Raw genomic sequence first — 16363 nt, forward strand, 5'->3', positions numbered from 1 at the left:
AAAGTGTGAATTTCACAAAACAAAAATATCCTTCCTTGGGTATGTGATAACTGTTCGCCAGCATGGAAACTGGTAAAGTGGATGCCGTATCCAAATGGGAAGAGCTGAGAACATTGAAAGAGCTGCAAAGGTTTCTTGGGTTGGCCAATTTTTACAGATACTTTATAAAAAAAACTACAGGCTCCTCTCAGCCCCTCTAACCTCCCTCCTTAAAGGTGGAGGACGCATACTTTCTTGGGACTCTAATGCACGCCAAGCCTTTAAACTGCTAAAACCTAAATTCACTACAGCTCCCATCCTGAGACACCCAGATCCCATACTACCTTTTGTAGTAGAAGTGGATGCAGCTGATGTTGGTGCCATCCTCTCTTAGTAGTTTGGTGAACCCCGAGCCCTTTATCCATGTGCATACTATTCCAGAAAATTAACTAAACTATGGTATAGGTGATCGTGAGTTACTGGCCATCAAACTTACCCTCAAAGAATGGCAACAATTCCCCTTCACAGTCATAACCGACCACAAGAACCTCCAATATCTCCACAGTGCAAAACGCTTCTATGCTCGTCAAGCCCGCTGGTCATTGTTCTTTGCTTGCTTTGATTTCCAAATCACCTGTCACCCAGGTCATAAAAACTTGAACACTCCTGTGTCTGTCCTACCCCCCTCCATCCTGGCACCTATATTATGCCAAATGGATGAAGAAACCCGCACCGCCACCTTAGAAGATCCAGCACCCCCTGGAGTCCCTTAGGGTCTCACTTATGTACCCACAAGGCACCGTCTCCAGCTCCTGGATAGTACGCATACCCCTCCCTCGGCTCAGGACACCCTGGCAGCAGGCAAACCCTATCGCTCCCTTGACAAAAGTACTGGTTTCCGAACATGACTAAAGACATCGCCCAGTACGTCCAGGGTTGCTCGATCTGTGCCATTACCACTACTCCTCGCCGCTAACCTGAAAGAAAACTGCAGCCATTATTTATTCCCCGCAGACCCTGGGCCCACCTTGGAGTAGACTTTAGAGTCACACGTGGAGTGGGGGGTACTGTGACACCCTCGACTCGTTCCTGCAGCCCCAATCACCGCTCTCCCTCACCATCCACTACAAACCACACCTGTGAACCCTCACCTGATTAGTAATTACCCGCACCTGCACCTGCACCTGCACCTGCAATCACCCATGCACTATATAAACTCACCTCATTCATTCACTCACCGGCTGGACTCAAAGTCAGATGGTTCTCCCCACCCCTCTCCCTTTTCGTCCTGTGCTCTTCCTTAGATGTCCTTATTCTCCTGTAGATGCAAACACACCTACTTAAGGGAAGAGACTAAAATTATAATGATGTGTAGTGGGATCACCTTGTGTTATCACAAGTGATTTTTCTATTAGCCAATCGTATAACTCTTGGGTGTGTATATAAGGGAGGATTTGGGTGTGTGTTGTGTACTGAAGCACCGCTTGTGCGTCACTACCGGAGTCCCGCTGGTCCCGCCTCTGCCCCTTCCGTTCCTGCAGGTAGACATTGTTTTGCTTTCCCTTTAGCGTCGGGTTGCGTAGTGGGTTTTAACTGGCTGTATTTAACTTCTTAGCATCTGCGGATCAGATTGGCTGTAGCCTGTGTTGCTGTCACCCCAGCTGGATCGCTTTTGTAATTCCTGGGCTGTGTTTTAATCTACAACTGCGTCCGTGAGTGCGGGTTGCTAAGTGACTTGCATACTAGAGGTATGTACGTTACGCTTTTAATAATTATCCGCCGATCTGTCCAGCGACTTAATGTCTTGTCCTTTTTAGGAAGAATAACTGTGTGTGGGCACGCCGAGGAAGCAACATTAGTGATATTGCTGCTTTGCTTTTTACGGACCGCTGTCTTTTTACAGACCGCTGCTTTACCGACCACTGCTTTCTAGACTGCTGCTTTATAAACTGCTGCTTCATACTGCTGCTTTACAGACCACTGCTTTCTTTTTAACCACTATTGATCGCTGATTTGACACGTACGGCTGCATATTGCTGCTTTGAGTCCGTTTGCTGTGTGCTTCTCATTTTCTGATGCCGGATTAATGTGCGAGCCTCAACGTAAAAGATGCCTACTATAGTGCTGTGAATAACAGACTCAAATTGCCTTCACATGGAGTACTTGCACACGAGTAGTAGCCGATACATTTTTAGTGCGTGGATTCATTTTGTGCTTTTTGGGTTTCATTATTTTTCTTTTGGTACCTAATTCATTGTGTGATTTGTGCTTCCTGTGGGAAGTTTATTCTTTTTGAGTTAATTGATTTATTATTATTAATATTACTGTTTTTTTGAGTTTCTATTGCAAGGAGATTTTTATGAATCTCTCTTGGGGAATTTCTGTGTTCTTTTGTGTAAGATTGTGACTTTACAATTGTTAATTGTCATTTTTGTTTTGTAGGAGCTGAGGCTTCCAGGCAGGCCGTTAGTTGTCCATCGTGCGGTGGTGGGATACGACACTGAGTGCAGTGTGTGTGTTGTGTGCTCACGTATGCTTGTGTGCGTGTGTGTGGTGCATTTGCGGTAAGACCATTTGTAATTTTTGTAGAGTTTGGTGCTACGTAACTAGCTTACCTGCCACTGGTAAGCCTCTACTCCTCCTCCTGTTGTTATTGTGTGTTATTTATGTGATTGTGCGGCTACTATCAGCTATCAAGCTTTTTAAAAGTGATTTATATGTGATAATTAAGGAAAATAAAGTATTTTTGTAATTTTGGTATTCACGTCTCATACCTTTTCTTCACACAAAGAACCTGTTAATTTCCCTGTGATCAGGGTGGCGTAGTCAGCTTTAATTTAGTATTTTTCTCCCAACTTACCGCTCCGCTACAATGTATTACCGAAGATCTGAAACTTACCATTTGAACTGTTTGTGAGATCGCTCTCCCTCTGCTACACCACCTACCTGCTTCATCTCTTAGCTGTTGTTTCATTGCACAAATAAATATTGCAGAATTTGTAGTTCTGAATTTTGTAAAAAAAAATTTAGTATGTCTTGAAAAAACAAATTGTGATTTTTGTCTTTCTTCAAGACATGCTCATCAATTTTGATGTTTTTATTTTTCCTCCCTTTTTTCTTCACGTAACAGTTTTTTTATGCAGTCCTCCATTTTTATTCACATTCTGTGGAGAAATACATCAATTAACTTAAAAAATTTGAATAATGTACAGTTATTATCAGTTATTATTATTATTATTATTGGCCTATTATTTTCATCACCATTTATACATTATTATTATTATTATTATTATTTATATATTATTAATATTATTTATGCATTATTATTATTGTTAATAAGTCTGTTATTATTATTATTATTAGAATCTTCTTCTTATTATTAACTTGATATTATTATTATTGTTTATACAGTATATTATTATAGTCCATAGTGAATGAGGGCGACGCAGTGGCGCAGTTGGTAGGGGTTCGCTGGGTCGCTGGTTCGAGCCTCGGCTCAGCTGGCGTTTCTGTGTGGAGTTTATATGTTCTCCCTGCGTTCGCGTGGGTTCCCCCACAGTCCAAAGACATGCGGTACAGGTGAAATGGGTATGCTGAATTGTTTGTAGTGTATGAGTGTGTGTGTGTGAATGAGTGTGTGGATGTTTTCCAGAGATGGGTTGCGGCTGGAAGGGCATCCGCTGAGTAAAAACGTGCTGAATAAGTTGGTGGTTCATTCTGCTGTGGTGACCCCGGATTAAAAAAGGGACTAAGCTGACAAGAAAATGAATGAATATAATGAATGAATTTTTCTTTCTTAATACTATTAAAACAAAAACAAAATATGTTCATTGTTCCTCTTTATTATTATTAATAGACTAATGTTAATATTTTATATTATTGTTTTTAGATTTATTATTATTATTATTATTATTATTATTATTATTATTATTATACGGTGATCAAGTGTTGTCTGTCTAATATTACATAAGCTATAAAAGGAAAGATGGCCTGGGCTTACAACAATTTTTTGAATCATTTTTATTATACAAAACATTTCCATATCATTTTTAGCCTATTATAATCATTATAATTAATGATAGTTTGACGCTTCTCTTTGCACTCTCAATCCGAGCAATCAAAATGTCATGTATAATATTTTTATTAAATGAATTCTTCTTTTCATGTACACTCTGAAGTCTGTGGTATCAACCTATTTTGTTTTCAGCATGATGTATAGTTACAGGGATATTTATACATAATCAAACTAGTGTGCAACGTAAGCAAAACTGATACTAAAATTTGTTTTAAATTTGGTTTGTAGTTCGAGCCCAAATATTTATTGCATTTTTTAATCGTTTAAGTTAATTTGAGTGACAAAATAAATATCAGTGGATCTTATCGATGCATTTATTGGGTAAAACTGCTATTTTTTAATGTCATTCAGTCTGTTGGTAATTATCAATGCATTGACATAAAGCTGTCTGCAAGCTGATTAGCGTCAATAACCTACCAGTCCGTTTAAGGGTCATTTGAAGACCTTGTTTAAGGGGGAAACTTGCTAAAAAATCACTGATGTAACACAATAGACTCTAAGGAATAAAAAATATTATACATGAAATTTTGATTGCTCGGATTAAGAGTGCAGAGAGAGGTGTCAAACTCGGAGCGTGAGTGTGCTTATGGAGCTCCTGGGAGAGACGCAACCAGCCTTGTATTCACAGCAATTTGAGCACTGTATCTAGAATTGACCTGAATAATATACCCAATGTGTAATAGAAAAGGTCCAAAAAATTAAATTCATGATGGTAAATCAATGTATAAAGCTGCAGAGGAAGTGAAAGAGAATGTGGTAAACTCAGAGCTCCCTGGCCACTGATGCAACGACAGTGTTGTTAACCCACTAGTCATTTTAAGGGCTGTTTGAAGACCTTCTTTGAGTAAACACTGCTGCAAAGGTCGGCGACGAAAACAAATAGACCCAAAAGAATACACATTTCATGAATTAAAAATGTAATTCCTCTGAATGAGAGCGCGAGAAGACGCACCAGACTCAGAATGTGAGCTGCTTGGGGAGGCGTAACCAGCCAGTTGTATTCATGGCCATTTAAGGCCCCATATCTGGAATTAACCTGTCTAATGTACCCAATGAAATAAAAACACTTCATAAAATTATACTCATGATGATAAGGTAATATTTGCAGAGAAAGAAAAAGCGACAAAGGACACGCCAGCCGCAACTGCAGCTAACCCGCCAATTGCCGGTCACGTGACCAGGCAGTTAGATACTGGCAGCTGCCACCAGCCTCTGCCAGGTCACATGACCCGTCACTGGCTGCTCCTGCCAGCCAGTTGAAGATTGAACCCAAAAATGCTTTCTGATTCATTCTAGAATAAAAGAAGAAGAAAAGCGTCCCAGAGCTCGGTCCCTAATTATGATGTTTTTAATGTAAAACCCTAGCTACAAGTGAACTTCTGAGAACATTACAAAAAATGCAGTTCATGACCACTTTAAAAACTCATCAAAAGGCCAAATCGGGCATTACGTAATATGAGAGTAGTTTTAGGAGTTAGAACTTCTAAACAATAACTAGAAAAGTAACAAATACTGCAAAACCTCTCAAACACAGAAACGCTGGTCACATTATACAAGTAGGTTCCAACAGTTAATGCTGGTTAATGCATTAACTAACATGATGAGTAAGAATAAGCAATACTTGTACAAAATCAATTTATTTGTTAAAGCATTATTAAAATCCAAGTGCTTGTTAACATTAATTAATTGACTGTGATATTCAATAAAATGAATCAAAAGGTGAATAAACTGTAATGATTGTATTGCTCATTGCTTGTTCATGTTAGCAAATGCATTAACTAATGGAATCTTCATTTGAAGTGTTACAATACATTCTGGCCAATGGTCAGATCAGTCCTGCCATGTTATCTGAGAGCTCTGGAAAGAATAATTCACTCAGACTGACTGCTCTTGACATGAGCTTCTAAGGTGACTGACAATTACAAAAGACACCTAGCGTACACACCAGGTCAAATATTAAAGAGTTCAAATATACATTAATAATACACTACAAGTGGTTCTTTTGCAAACATTAGTAAAGAAAAAAAAAACATTTACAAGAAAAGCGCAGTCAATACTAGAGCTAAGTCAAAAGTAAATTATGTGAACCACTGAGCACAATGAGACCAGCATTCGTTTAATAATAAACGACTCCATTTGAAGACAGACTGCTGAACTGAAAATAAATAACACGTACAGCACTGTCTTTGCTTACAGTGAACATACTGTACAATAAAAGAATGAAGAGTTCACATACCTGAAGTGTCGATGAGGATGGATTGGGTGCTTCATCGAGGGATTTTGTATGTGGGGTGCTGAAGTGGACAGCTCCATTGTAATTAGACAAAAACAAACTCCTACAGCAGACAGTGCAGTCAGTACACTTGTGCCGTGTCTTTAGGGAGTGTCTGTATCACATTAACAGGGCTTGGCAGGAAGCCCATCTGAGCTTAAGGTGGACCACAACTTCATCAAGGAATGAAGCAAGATAAAGTCGGGTTTTGCTGGACAAAGCTAAAATAAGCATAGTCATACAACAAAATAATAATAAACTATATGTAGTCTAATTTAAAATTGAAATCAAACATTTTAAATAGTGCAGCACTTGCACTTATTTGGGTTCAGTATGTATAAACTACATTAATTTATCTACTGGGAAATTATTTTTTTTAGAATAACTGATAAAACGTGTTGACGATCTTGTTGTGAGCTTCTTAACATTTACACTTGGGATTGCATTTAACTTATGTTTATAACAAGTTTAATGTGTGAACAACATTACCCATGATGCTAGAAACATTTCACAAATCAGGAGCAAAGCGATGCAAATATTGTCATTTCTCTGTGCTCACAAAATACTGAAAAAGTAGTATATTTCAGTATCAGTATTTTATTTGCAATTTAATTTGTTAAAACAGCTGAATCTGCTTGGTCCTTTTTCTTGCAACTATTTTCGCTAAATGATTAGCCCTCCTGTTAAACTGTGATTCTTTTTTCTTTATTGCTGTTTAACAGAGATATTTTTTCAACACATTTAAAAAAACTATTTCTAAAAACTAATATTTTTTCTTTGCTATTATAACAGTACAGCAAATTTTGCTACTTATTTTGTTAATTGCATTTTAAAGCTTTTAGGTCGCCATGAAATAGAAGTTAAGATTGTCACACTCGTGATGTACATCCACTTGAAATGGTCTTGGAATGAAAAACTAAGGTGCAGGAACCACATGTATTGCAGAAAGATGAGCATTGCTAACAAAATAAAGGACGATTGAAGAATGAACACAGAAGAAGGAGAAACAAGACTGCCACTGATATGCCTGTACTAAAGGAATTCCATGTGACTAGAAAGTAAAGAAAGACGTCTCGAGGGGGAGGGAAGGTTATAATGATTTTTTACAAAATAGTGAAGTGAACAGATACATTGTTTATAACAAGAACCAATGTATACATATAAATATAAGAAGAGTACATTTTAATTTCAGAGTGACTTCATTCATTCATTCATTTTCTTGTCAGCTTAGTCCCTTTATTAATCCAGGGTCACCACAGCAGAATGAACCGCCAACTTATCCAGCAAGTTTTTACACAGCGGATGCCCTTCCAGCCACAACCCATCTCTGGGAAACATCCACACACTCATACACTACAGACAATTTAGCTTACCCAATTCACCTGTACTGCATATCTTTGGACTGTGGGGGAAACCGAAGCACCCAGAGGAAATCCACACGGACACAGGGAGAACATGCAAACTCCACACAGAAACATCAACTTAGCCAAGGTTCGAACCAGCAACCCAGGGACCTTCTTGCTGTGAGGCAACAGCACTACCTACTGCGCCACTGCTTCGCCAGAGTGACTTTAAACTAGATTAATTAGATTAACTAGGTGAATAGACAAATCAAATTGGACATTGTTGGTTTGTTCTGTAGCCATCAAAACATTCCTAGGGGATACTCATAATACTGACTTTATTTTATTTCAACCAAATTAAAAGAATTCTCGAGGAGAAACAAAAAGATAAGAAATATTGTGAACATTTCCTTGCTTTTATAAAGATCACTTGGGAAATATTTGAAAAAGTATTACAATTTTAAAGGAGGAATAATCATTTTTGTAACTGGATAATTATCATTGTTTAAAATGTTATAGCAGGCATTTCAGAAAAGATAATGCAAGTCTTGTATTTCTTTTGACAGCAACACCAAAGCTCTATCATATCATTAGAGATTCAAGCTATAGGATAAATGGGAAATAGATAGAGCACATTAAGAGGTGCTTTGAGGACTAATTTAGTTTTTTAGGTGGACAACAGCCAGGGGCTGGCTGTTTTGGCCATTTATGTCAATACAAGGATTAAAAACAGGATAAACTGGGGCCGAAAGGTCAACGCAGAATGAGTGGAGCAAATCCAAAGTATCTGCATCATAGAAAGACACGTCTCCTTTCTGGACATCTACCCTAACTCCAAGTTTGTGGATGGTTTTCCTTACTGCCAGTGGCTTTTCATTTGTGTCCTGACAAACGAGATATCTTCCGTTACCATGATAGATGTAGCAGAAAGCATTATTAAAGTCTCCACTGCAGTGCTCTAACTCCTGATCTCCAGTGGCTGGCCCATATGACAGACCAATCAGCCAATAGGGTTTGCTCCAGACAGCCACTTCCCAGTAGTGGAGGCCAGAGCAGAATCTCTCTTTGGCCCGTACGCTGTACTGAGAGCAGATATTTGCTTTGTCTTTTCTCTTGGGGGTTGTTTTCTTATTCCAGTGAACCACCAGCTGGTCTCCTGAAACCTCCAACTCTGGGTGTGCAGTCTCTGGGTCTAAACTCACTGATCTGAGACCTGCAGGTGATCAAATTAGGTATTTTAAGATTCTTATTTACAAAATCGTGCTTTTTATATGTTCTTACATCAGACTTACTGGACCACAGCCGCCGAGTCTTCTGAAAGACAACTTCCTGTAGGTTATCAATGAGCTCTTCAGCTGTCTTCATCTTGTCTTTAGTGCTGTCCTCTTGGTCTTTCACAGACACAAACGGCAATTTCACCTGAGAACTTAAGTGAGATTCATTTTGAAACCAATGCATCATTGCATGGTGGATTTTAGGAATTATAATAATATTTAACCTGACAAAACAGTAATTATCTCCATTTTTTTCTCATCAGTTTTCCAAAATAATTTGTTTGTTAAGCTATTTCAGATAATTCTGCTGCAATTATGTACAAAGATGCTTGTTTTTATACTTTGCTATGGAAATATTAAATCCATGACCATGGCTAACAAAATTAAATATACATTTTTTATGTTTTGTTTTCCAGAACTATATTCTTTAGTAAAAAATAAATAAATAAATTATATATATATATATATACATATATATATATATATATATATATATATATATATATATATATATATATATATATATATATATATATATATATATATATATATATATACATACATACATACATACATACATGGGGAAATTTTTACCATTTATACAGATTTAGATTTTAATGCATGAATAATTTATAAAAAACAAATTGAAAAGATTTTGAAGTTTCCTGTTGTGTGTGTGGAATTAATTAGCAATTTTCTTAGGTGCTTGAGTGTACAGTACATTCAGGAATTTCACTTTTATGGCAATGAATAGGCTGAGAAAACTCATTCATATACAGTAGGGTTGAGCGGTATGAGCAAAATTCTATTTCACAAGCAGTGTGAGGAAGTTTATTTCATGATAACAACATCTTTGACGATATAGCCTTTTATAAAGGTAGTTATTACAGAAAATGTACTAAAGGGCTTTATATAATAAGTAAGCTTGAATATTTAAGAAAAAATGACTTGTTTGATTATTTTTTATTATTATTTTAAGATTATAAATAAAGGAAACAAAATATATGAACAACAAATTCCACTTTGTCGCATTTCAGTTTTATGTAGACAGACATTATTATTATTATTATAAACATTTCTCAAGTAAAATCTTTTCACAGGCATAAAATATATCCCAAGTAACAGAAGGATAAAACTTAAATATGAAAATATTATATAATTAAGTAGACACTTTAAAGAAATGTCAAAGAGTGTTATCTTTCAAAAATACAAAATATAAACAATTACAATTCTTGTATAAATATTGAAACTAAGTGATCAGTTCTTGTTAAAAATATAAAGCAATTGGCAGCACTGACAGTCTCCCATGGAACGTCTGTCTCAGCTTCATGCATGCTGCACATGAATTGGCCACGCCCACTTACTTATTCTTTTACAGTATACTGTACATTTCATTCCATGGTAACAATATATAGCGTCATAGTGCCCAGCCCTAACATACAGTAAACAATTTAAAAATTAAAGTGATACTCACCTAATTCCATGTTTTTTGAGATGCTGTAAAAGTAAATGTTTTCAGTTATTGATAAAATTACTCATGAAAATAGACTTTTTAAAATAATATTAAAAAAATCACTCAAAAAATCCCACATATTACAAACTATAATTTGCACCTGGAGAAATATGATGTTGTTTTCCTCTTCAAGCAGAGATTGGCTTGATCTCAGAGCAGCAATAATCTCTCTAACCTGACCCTGCAGTGACTCCCTCTGCCATCTCAGCCACTTGTTGCTGTAAAACTCTTCTGTATCCAGAATGTTCAACATCAGTTGCTGGTCCTCCTCAATCAGGGTTTTTATCTGGCTGTATTTTTCCGCTATTCTGAGTCTGTATGCTTCTGCATTTTTCTACAAAAAAATACAATTAAAGAATAAAACCCTCTATAATAATACATTTGAATAGTTTGCCACTTTATTGAATGAAAAACAGAAATTAATCATTCCTCAAGTGATGCATTCAATAGTTTTCATGGTTTTATTTGGTTGTTAGGACTAAGAAAGCTCACATCTGAATACCCACCGACACTTCTGAAAATAATGGCTCCAAATCTTGCACAGCAGACTCAGTTAAATGCTTTCTCTGTAGAAGAACTGATCTGTTCATCTCCAGCACCTTCTAAAAACAATAAATATTGCATATCCTATAAATATTGCATATATTTTAGAACAAATTTTACAATAAATTAAAATACAGTTAAAATTTGTGTTATATTGTTGTAGCCACTTCTCATTTTGACCAAGTTAATTTTACTTTTAGTATTACTTGATTAACTATATATTATGACATTTTATTGACATTAGGCATGGAATCATAACCGTTTTCAAGGTTTACCATGGTTTGGAAAAGTCAAGGTTTTAATACAGCTAAAATAATCTGTTGTACCGTGCCTACAGTTATATGTAAATTCTTTTTTTTTTTTTTTTTAATGTTTTATTTTTTTTTTTTAGGGCAACTGAATCTCCAGCAGAAAAGGACCCTCGACATCAAAATCTACTGGTCAGCCCACCAATCAGAAAACATTTGAAAAACAAAACTCTTATGTACATACAAGCCTGCTATAGACCTGAACCGTGCAGTGGCTTACAGCAGGGGTTTTCAAACTTTTTTCAGCTGAGGACCCCTTTGTGTAGGGCGAATTCTTTTGGGGACCCCCCCAAAAATAAAATTGACGCCACCCCCTCAAATTAACAACTGTACTTAATTTTTTTTAAATTGTATTATTCAATACATTTATATTATTATATATTATTCAATAAATTTATATTATTCATTATCTGGATTAATTTTTGTAAGATGTTAGTTGAGTTGACATGGTTTTAGTGCTTCAATCTATTGATCAAATCTTGATGCGCAGTGTTCATTGTGGTCTGCTCTCACTGGATTATTCCATCAAGCCATATTTTGTGTACAAGTCATCACTTTACACAGTCTTTATGCCATTTTTATGCTTTTTTTCAGCCTATGCACAGTTAGAGTCTTCTGTATTTACCCTTACAGCTGAGAGTCTAAATGTATCTAAAGATTTAAAGCTTTAAAGTTTTAAAGAGTTTTGTCATTCATCAGCCTGTTAACAGGTAACTGTACTGTTGTAACTGGCAATACTACAATGAAGGCTGTAGTGGTTCAGTGTGTTTTGTTCATTTTTATTCCTTTTTTTTGTGCACATCATAATTTACTCAGGTCGACAATCCTGAATTACACTGATAAAAAATAATTTCCTAAATGCAATCTAGAATTGGGTATTCAAGTTCAAAGAGCCACAAGTTTTACTTTGCATAATTTTAGAAGCTTTGCTGACTTTAAAATGTTCATACCAGTTTGTTCTATTAATAATAATACAGAACATTTAAATTAGTTACACAAACAAATATGGGAAAAAGTGGAACAAAAATGCATTTATATTCAGAGTATTAAAATTTGATCAGTTATGTTGAGCTCCATTAAATATAGAGCACTAATACATTTTAATATTTAATAATTATTAGCCCTATAACATAACACAAACAGATACATTATAATTTTTAAAGGCTATAGTGGTTTTACTCAGGGTGTATACAATTTAGTTTTTTTAATCATCCAGTTATGAACCAATGTGAGTAAGACGTCCACTGCAGAGCTCATCCAGCTGTCATTAGTGTAACAGGAGTGAAACTGAGCACTCCCTGATGTGATGACAGCTCCATTCATTGTTATTGCAGCACTTTTTGCTTTACAATTTTAATATGTTTGTTTGCCATGCTGCAAAGTCTGATATTTGTACAATGCAAAGTGTAAAAGCCTGTCGCGATGTGGACGAGGTGCAATGTTGTGCCGTGTCTTTAAAATGCTATTTGTTCCCTATGAGTGAAGCCTGCGCAGAGAGGTGCGCACTCCGCAGCACCCAGCTGATCGGTTACTTGGGAACGCAAGCCATATACAGAGAAGTGCTTTCAGCCTCCGATAATGTTCTTATTGATCATGTATTTTAACTGAAATATAGTCAGTCAAACCTGAGCATTCATTTAGTTGTTTAGCGTAAAAGAGGTAAGCGTAAGTGAAAGGTAAACGCCGTCAGGTGCAGCAGACAAGCGCCAAAAATCACAGTCAGGAAGCGCCTGGCCAGAAGCGCTTGTTCAATAAAAGTCCCCGTCCACGGAGGCGGGCCACTGCACTTCTTTTCCTGTGTCACGAAAGTGTCAACTGCATTTAAATGACATAAGCATAAAGCTTCATTTTTGCAGTACTTTTGAGCTCAAATTATTATAAAAATATATTAACCTTCAGAATGATGCGGGACACAAAATTCATCCATGTGGGCTCATTGATCTAAAATTTCTTTGCGTCCCCCCTAGCGCCATCTGGCGGCCCCCTAGGGGGCCGCGGACCCCAGTTTGAAAACCCCTGGCTTACAGTATATCCAAAGAAAAGAAAGATCTTCAAAGATGCCTTTTCAAGCTCTAAGAAATCTGTTTTTGAAACTAATAAAAACAGCAGAAGTCAATGATTTATTTAAATTATTTAGCCTGACATGTTTACTGTTCCAAAATAGTTTAAATGTTTCTTAAAATAAAGTATATATTGTGTTCAATGAGGAAAAAAGTTGTTGTTTTTACCATGAAACTGTGACCTTTTTATACCAGGTTATCATACCCTCAGAATCTTACACAGGCCCATTCCTAATTGAGATATTAAACTAGTATACTTTTTCTAAAACATCATAAAATCATGGCATAAAGCACATTTTAAACTAATTTAAAATATGTTTTCTGTCAAATATCATTGACATCTAACTTTTAATAGAAATCTCACTTTTCCCCCATCATTAACTTCAAAAAATATTTTATTTGTAATGAAATTCTCTCACATATGAAGCATCTGTAAGAAGCACAAACTTTTTCAAAGTTTTAAATCCTTAAGGTCTAAGATGGAAATATGTTTTTAGAGATCAAAACAATTTCCCTGTCTTTAGAACATGCCTTGTGTTTTCTTTTTTGTGTGTAAAACTCAAAATAATTATTTAGACTATTATACATTTTACATGAATTATATTTAAAATAATGGATAAAATGTGATTTAGTTCATACCAAACATTACTGTCAGTCATTTTTAGATATTTTTTAATTATTCAAATGAAATAATTCCTATGAATTAAAGCCCTACCTTGTATTCTAAGCATGCCTCCTGCAGTGTTACAGCTTCATGTTTTTTATGCGACCCAACAGCAATGCACAGACAACAAACTGCAACCTGGTCAATCTGGCAGAAGAGTTTGAGCTCCTCCCCATGCTCCTTACACTTAAAGGAAATCCAGTCTTCTGTTACTTCAATAAGAGAGTGTCCTTTTAACACCTGTCTCTGCTGGTGCAGAAGTGTATGAGCAGTGCACAGAGAGGCGTCACAGGTGAGACAGCTTTTCACAGCCACCTCTGCCTTCCCAATACAATGATCACACATAATAATAGTGGGTGATCCTTCCTGCGAAGCTTCTGCAAAAACATCCTGAACTTTCCGCTGAAGATCTGAGTTGATCTGAAGCCCGAGGTCTGGAGGAAGCAGGATCTGACATTCTGGACAGAAAAGCGGCTCTTCTGTGGATGTTTTGGACTCATCCATGTTCCAGACTGCTTGGATGCAGGTTTGGCAGAAGTCGTGCCCGCATGGGAGGCACACAGGGTCTGTGAAGACATCTACACAAACAGGACATTTCAGTTTTTCTTCTGGAGCGTCCATATCTGCAGCTTCTACTGCCTGTGTGTGGTGGCTCGGCATCAATATTTCAAAGATGAGACTCAGATTTCATTGCCATTTTGTTATGAGGGTATTCAGTTACAATAAGCTGTGCATGTCTATTAATGCAACAACAGCATATGAAACATTTTAAAATAGCTGGCTGATGCTGCATTACAGCTCTAAGTTAAAATGTTCAAGTTAGATAGCATATAACAGTTTATTTGTAATTTAATATTTAGAAGATTTGAGTGTAATTTTTTATTTAACTGTGGTTGTGTTGCTAATGTGCATCATTAAATAGTTTGTTTAAATACACCTTTTTATTACTGATTACTTTACATGGCATAATGTACTGTTGTATTTTTTTTATTAAAGTCTCTCACATCTGTAAAGCACTAACAAGTTGAAAATCAGTTTAAAAATCAGTTTTCAAAACAGACTGACATCCTTGGAGTCCAAGATGGAATTAATTTTTCAGGCATCAAAACCATTTTCCCTCCATTCTTTAAAACATGTCCTGCCTATTTTTTGTTTGTTGTGTGAAACTAAATTAATGATTAAGACTATTATACATTTCACTTGACATACATTAAAATGTTGGCTAAATATTTATAAGCAAGAACCATTTGATGACGTGTTAAAATGAATCACAGTACAGCCACAAAATAATATATAATTGTTAATCTATAGATATATGGTTAAATATATAACCATATATGTTGTTTATTTTTTCATTGAATTTTTTCTTTTTTAAAACATTTAGTTAAAGATTTGCACTGACGGAACAGTGGTATAGGTGTCTCATGTCATCATATATAATAATATAGCCATAGGCTTGTAATTGAAGTATTTTCTAAAGAGTAAAATTGACCAAAAATCCATAAATTAAATAATAAATATATATAAATAAATAAAAACAGTTTTTTATTAAACATTCTCCAAAAACTCCCATAGCGGATTCCAGTTATGCCAGAAATCATTCGATTTCTGACGCAAGTCATAAGTCAGTTTTTCTAAATAGCAATCTGATTAATTTTTTTATTAACAAATATGCCAGAGCAGATCAAAAGCCATTTTCTTCACTAAAATTAGTTCCACAAAATTGCACAATACATTGGATAACATTAAGCAAAATAAAAAAAGCAAAAAAAAAATTGTATGTCTTCTTCTTTTTCAATTGTTTTAGCATGTCAAAAAGATCAAGTCTTATCCTGCCATCCTCAAGAGACGGTTCTAGAAAATGTCGCAAAAAATTATAGAAGTTGCTATTTGGGAAATTAAATTCCTGTTTTAATAACTGAAATGATTTCAGCCTCCTGTTGTTAAATATCTGATTAAATTTGTTGATTAATCCAATTCCAAAATCCCTGTTTCCATAAAAGGAAACCAATGTTCTGAATAGTAGGGGGTAGCTCGAGATTCGAAATAGGAGATTTTAGGGAGGAGTATAGGAGATATTCAAATACTTTTTAACAGTATCTGGATGCAGCCTTTATGATGCAAGCTGAGATTGCATCCCTCAGAGATGCAATGTCAGACACAATGCACTCAATGGAGTTAGTAACATCACTGTAATGCTTTCCATGCCAAGAGTGTTCGATACTGAAAAGATGATTGATACCGAGTCAAGTTTAAATCTATGTTGTTTCATTTTTATGCACAACCTATAATAAATAGGCCTATATTATATATTTATGCCAGCTGAATTGTT

At 35.8% G+C, this 16363-nt stretch overlaps 2 protein-coding genes across 5 annotated transcripts in view; both read right to left on the minus strand.

Moving 5' to 3' along the window:
- The window catches only part of psda (pleckstrin and Sec7 domain containing a), a 75221-nt gene extending 68773 nt beyond the window's left edge, over positions 1 to 6448 (minus strand). For 2 of the 3 annotated variants that reach the window (XM_087279199.1, XM_087279197.1), the window contains exon 1: positions 6291 to 6448. The gene's annotated coding sequence lies outside the window, so the exon portion shown is untranslated. The remainder of the gene's footprint in view (positions 1 to 6290) is intronic. The other variant, XM_087279203.1, reaches the window with a different exon arrangement.
- A 1542-nt stretch (positions 6449 to 7990) lies between these two features.
- On the minus strand, positions 7991 to 14954 carry LOC137490477 (tripartite motif-containing protein 72-like). Of its 2 annotated transcripts, none has more exons than XM_087279341.1 (6): positions 14083 to 14954; positions 10963 to 11058; positions 10557 to 10790; positions 10418 to 10440; positions 8962 to 9095; positions 7991 to 8882 (listed from the first exon to the last, which is right to left on the minus strand). In XM_087279341.1, the coding sequence occupies exons 1-6, from the start codon at positions 14689 to 14691 to the stop codon at positions 8329 to 8331; spliced, it is 1650 nt and encodes a 549-aa protein (XP_087135467.1). In that variant the 5' UTR covers positions 14692 to 14954; the 3' UTR covers positions 7991 to 8328. The 2 variants fall into 2 exon arrangements, with proteins under 2 accessions (XP_087135467.1, XP_087135468.1); XM_087279342.1 differs by lacking the exon at positions 14083 to 14954 and adding an exon at positions 12933 to 13035.
- Between the last annotated feature and the right edge of the window lie 1409 nt (positions 14955 to 16363).

The sequence above is a fragment of the Danio rerio genome, chromosome 13 (assembly GCF_052040795.2).
Source record: "Danio rerio strain M-AB ecotype USA chromosome 13, GRCz13ab, whole genome shotgun sequence".
In the NCBI taxonomy this organism is placed as follows: domain Eukaryota; kingdom Metazoa; phylum Chordata; class Actinopteri; order Cypriniformes; family Danionidae; genus Danio; species Danio rerio.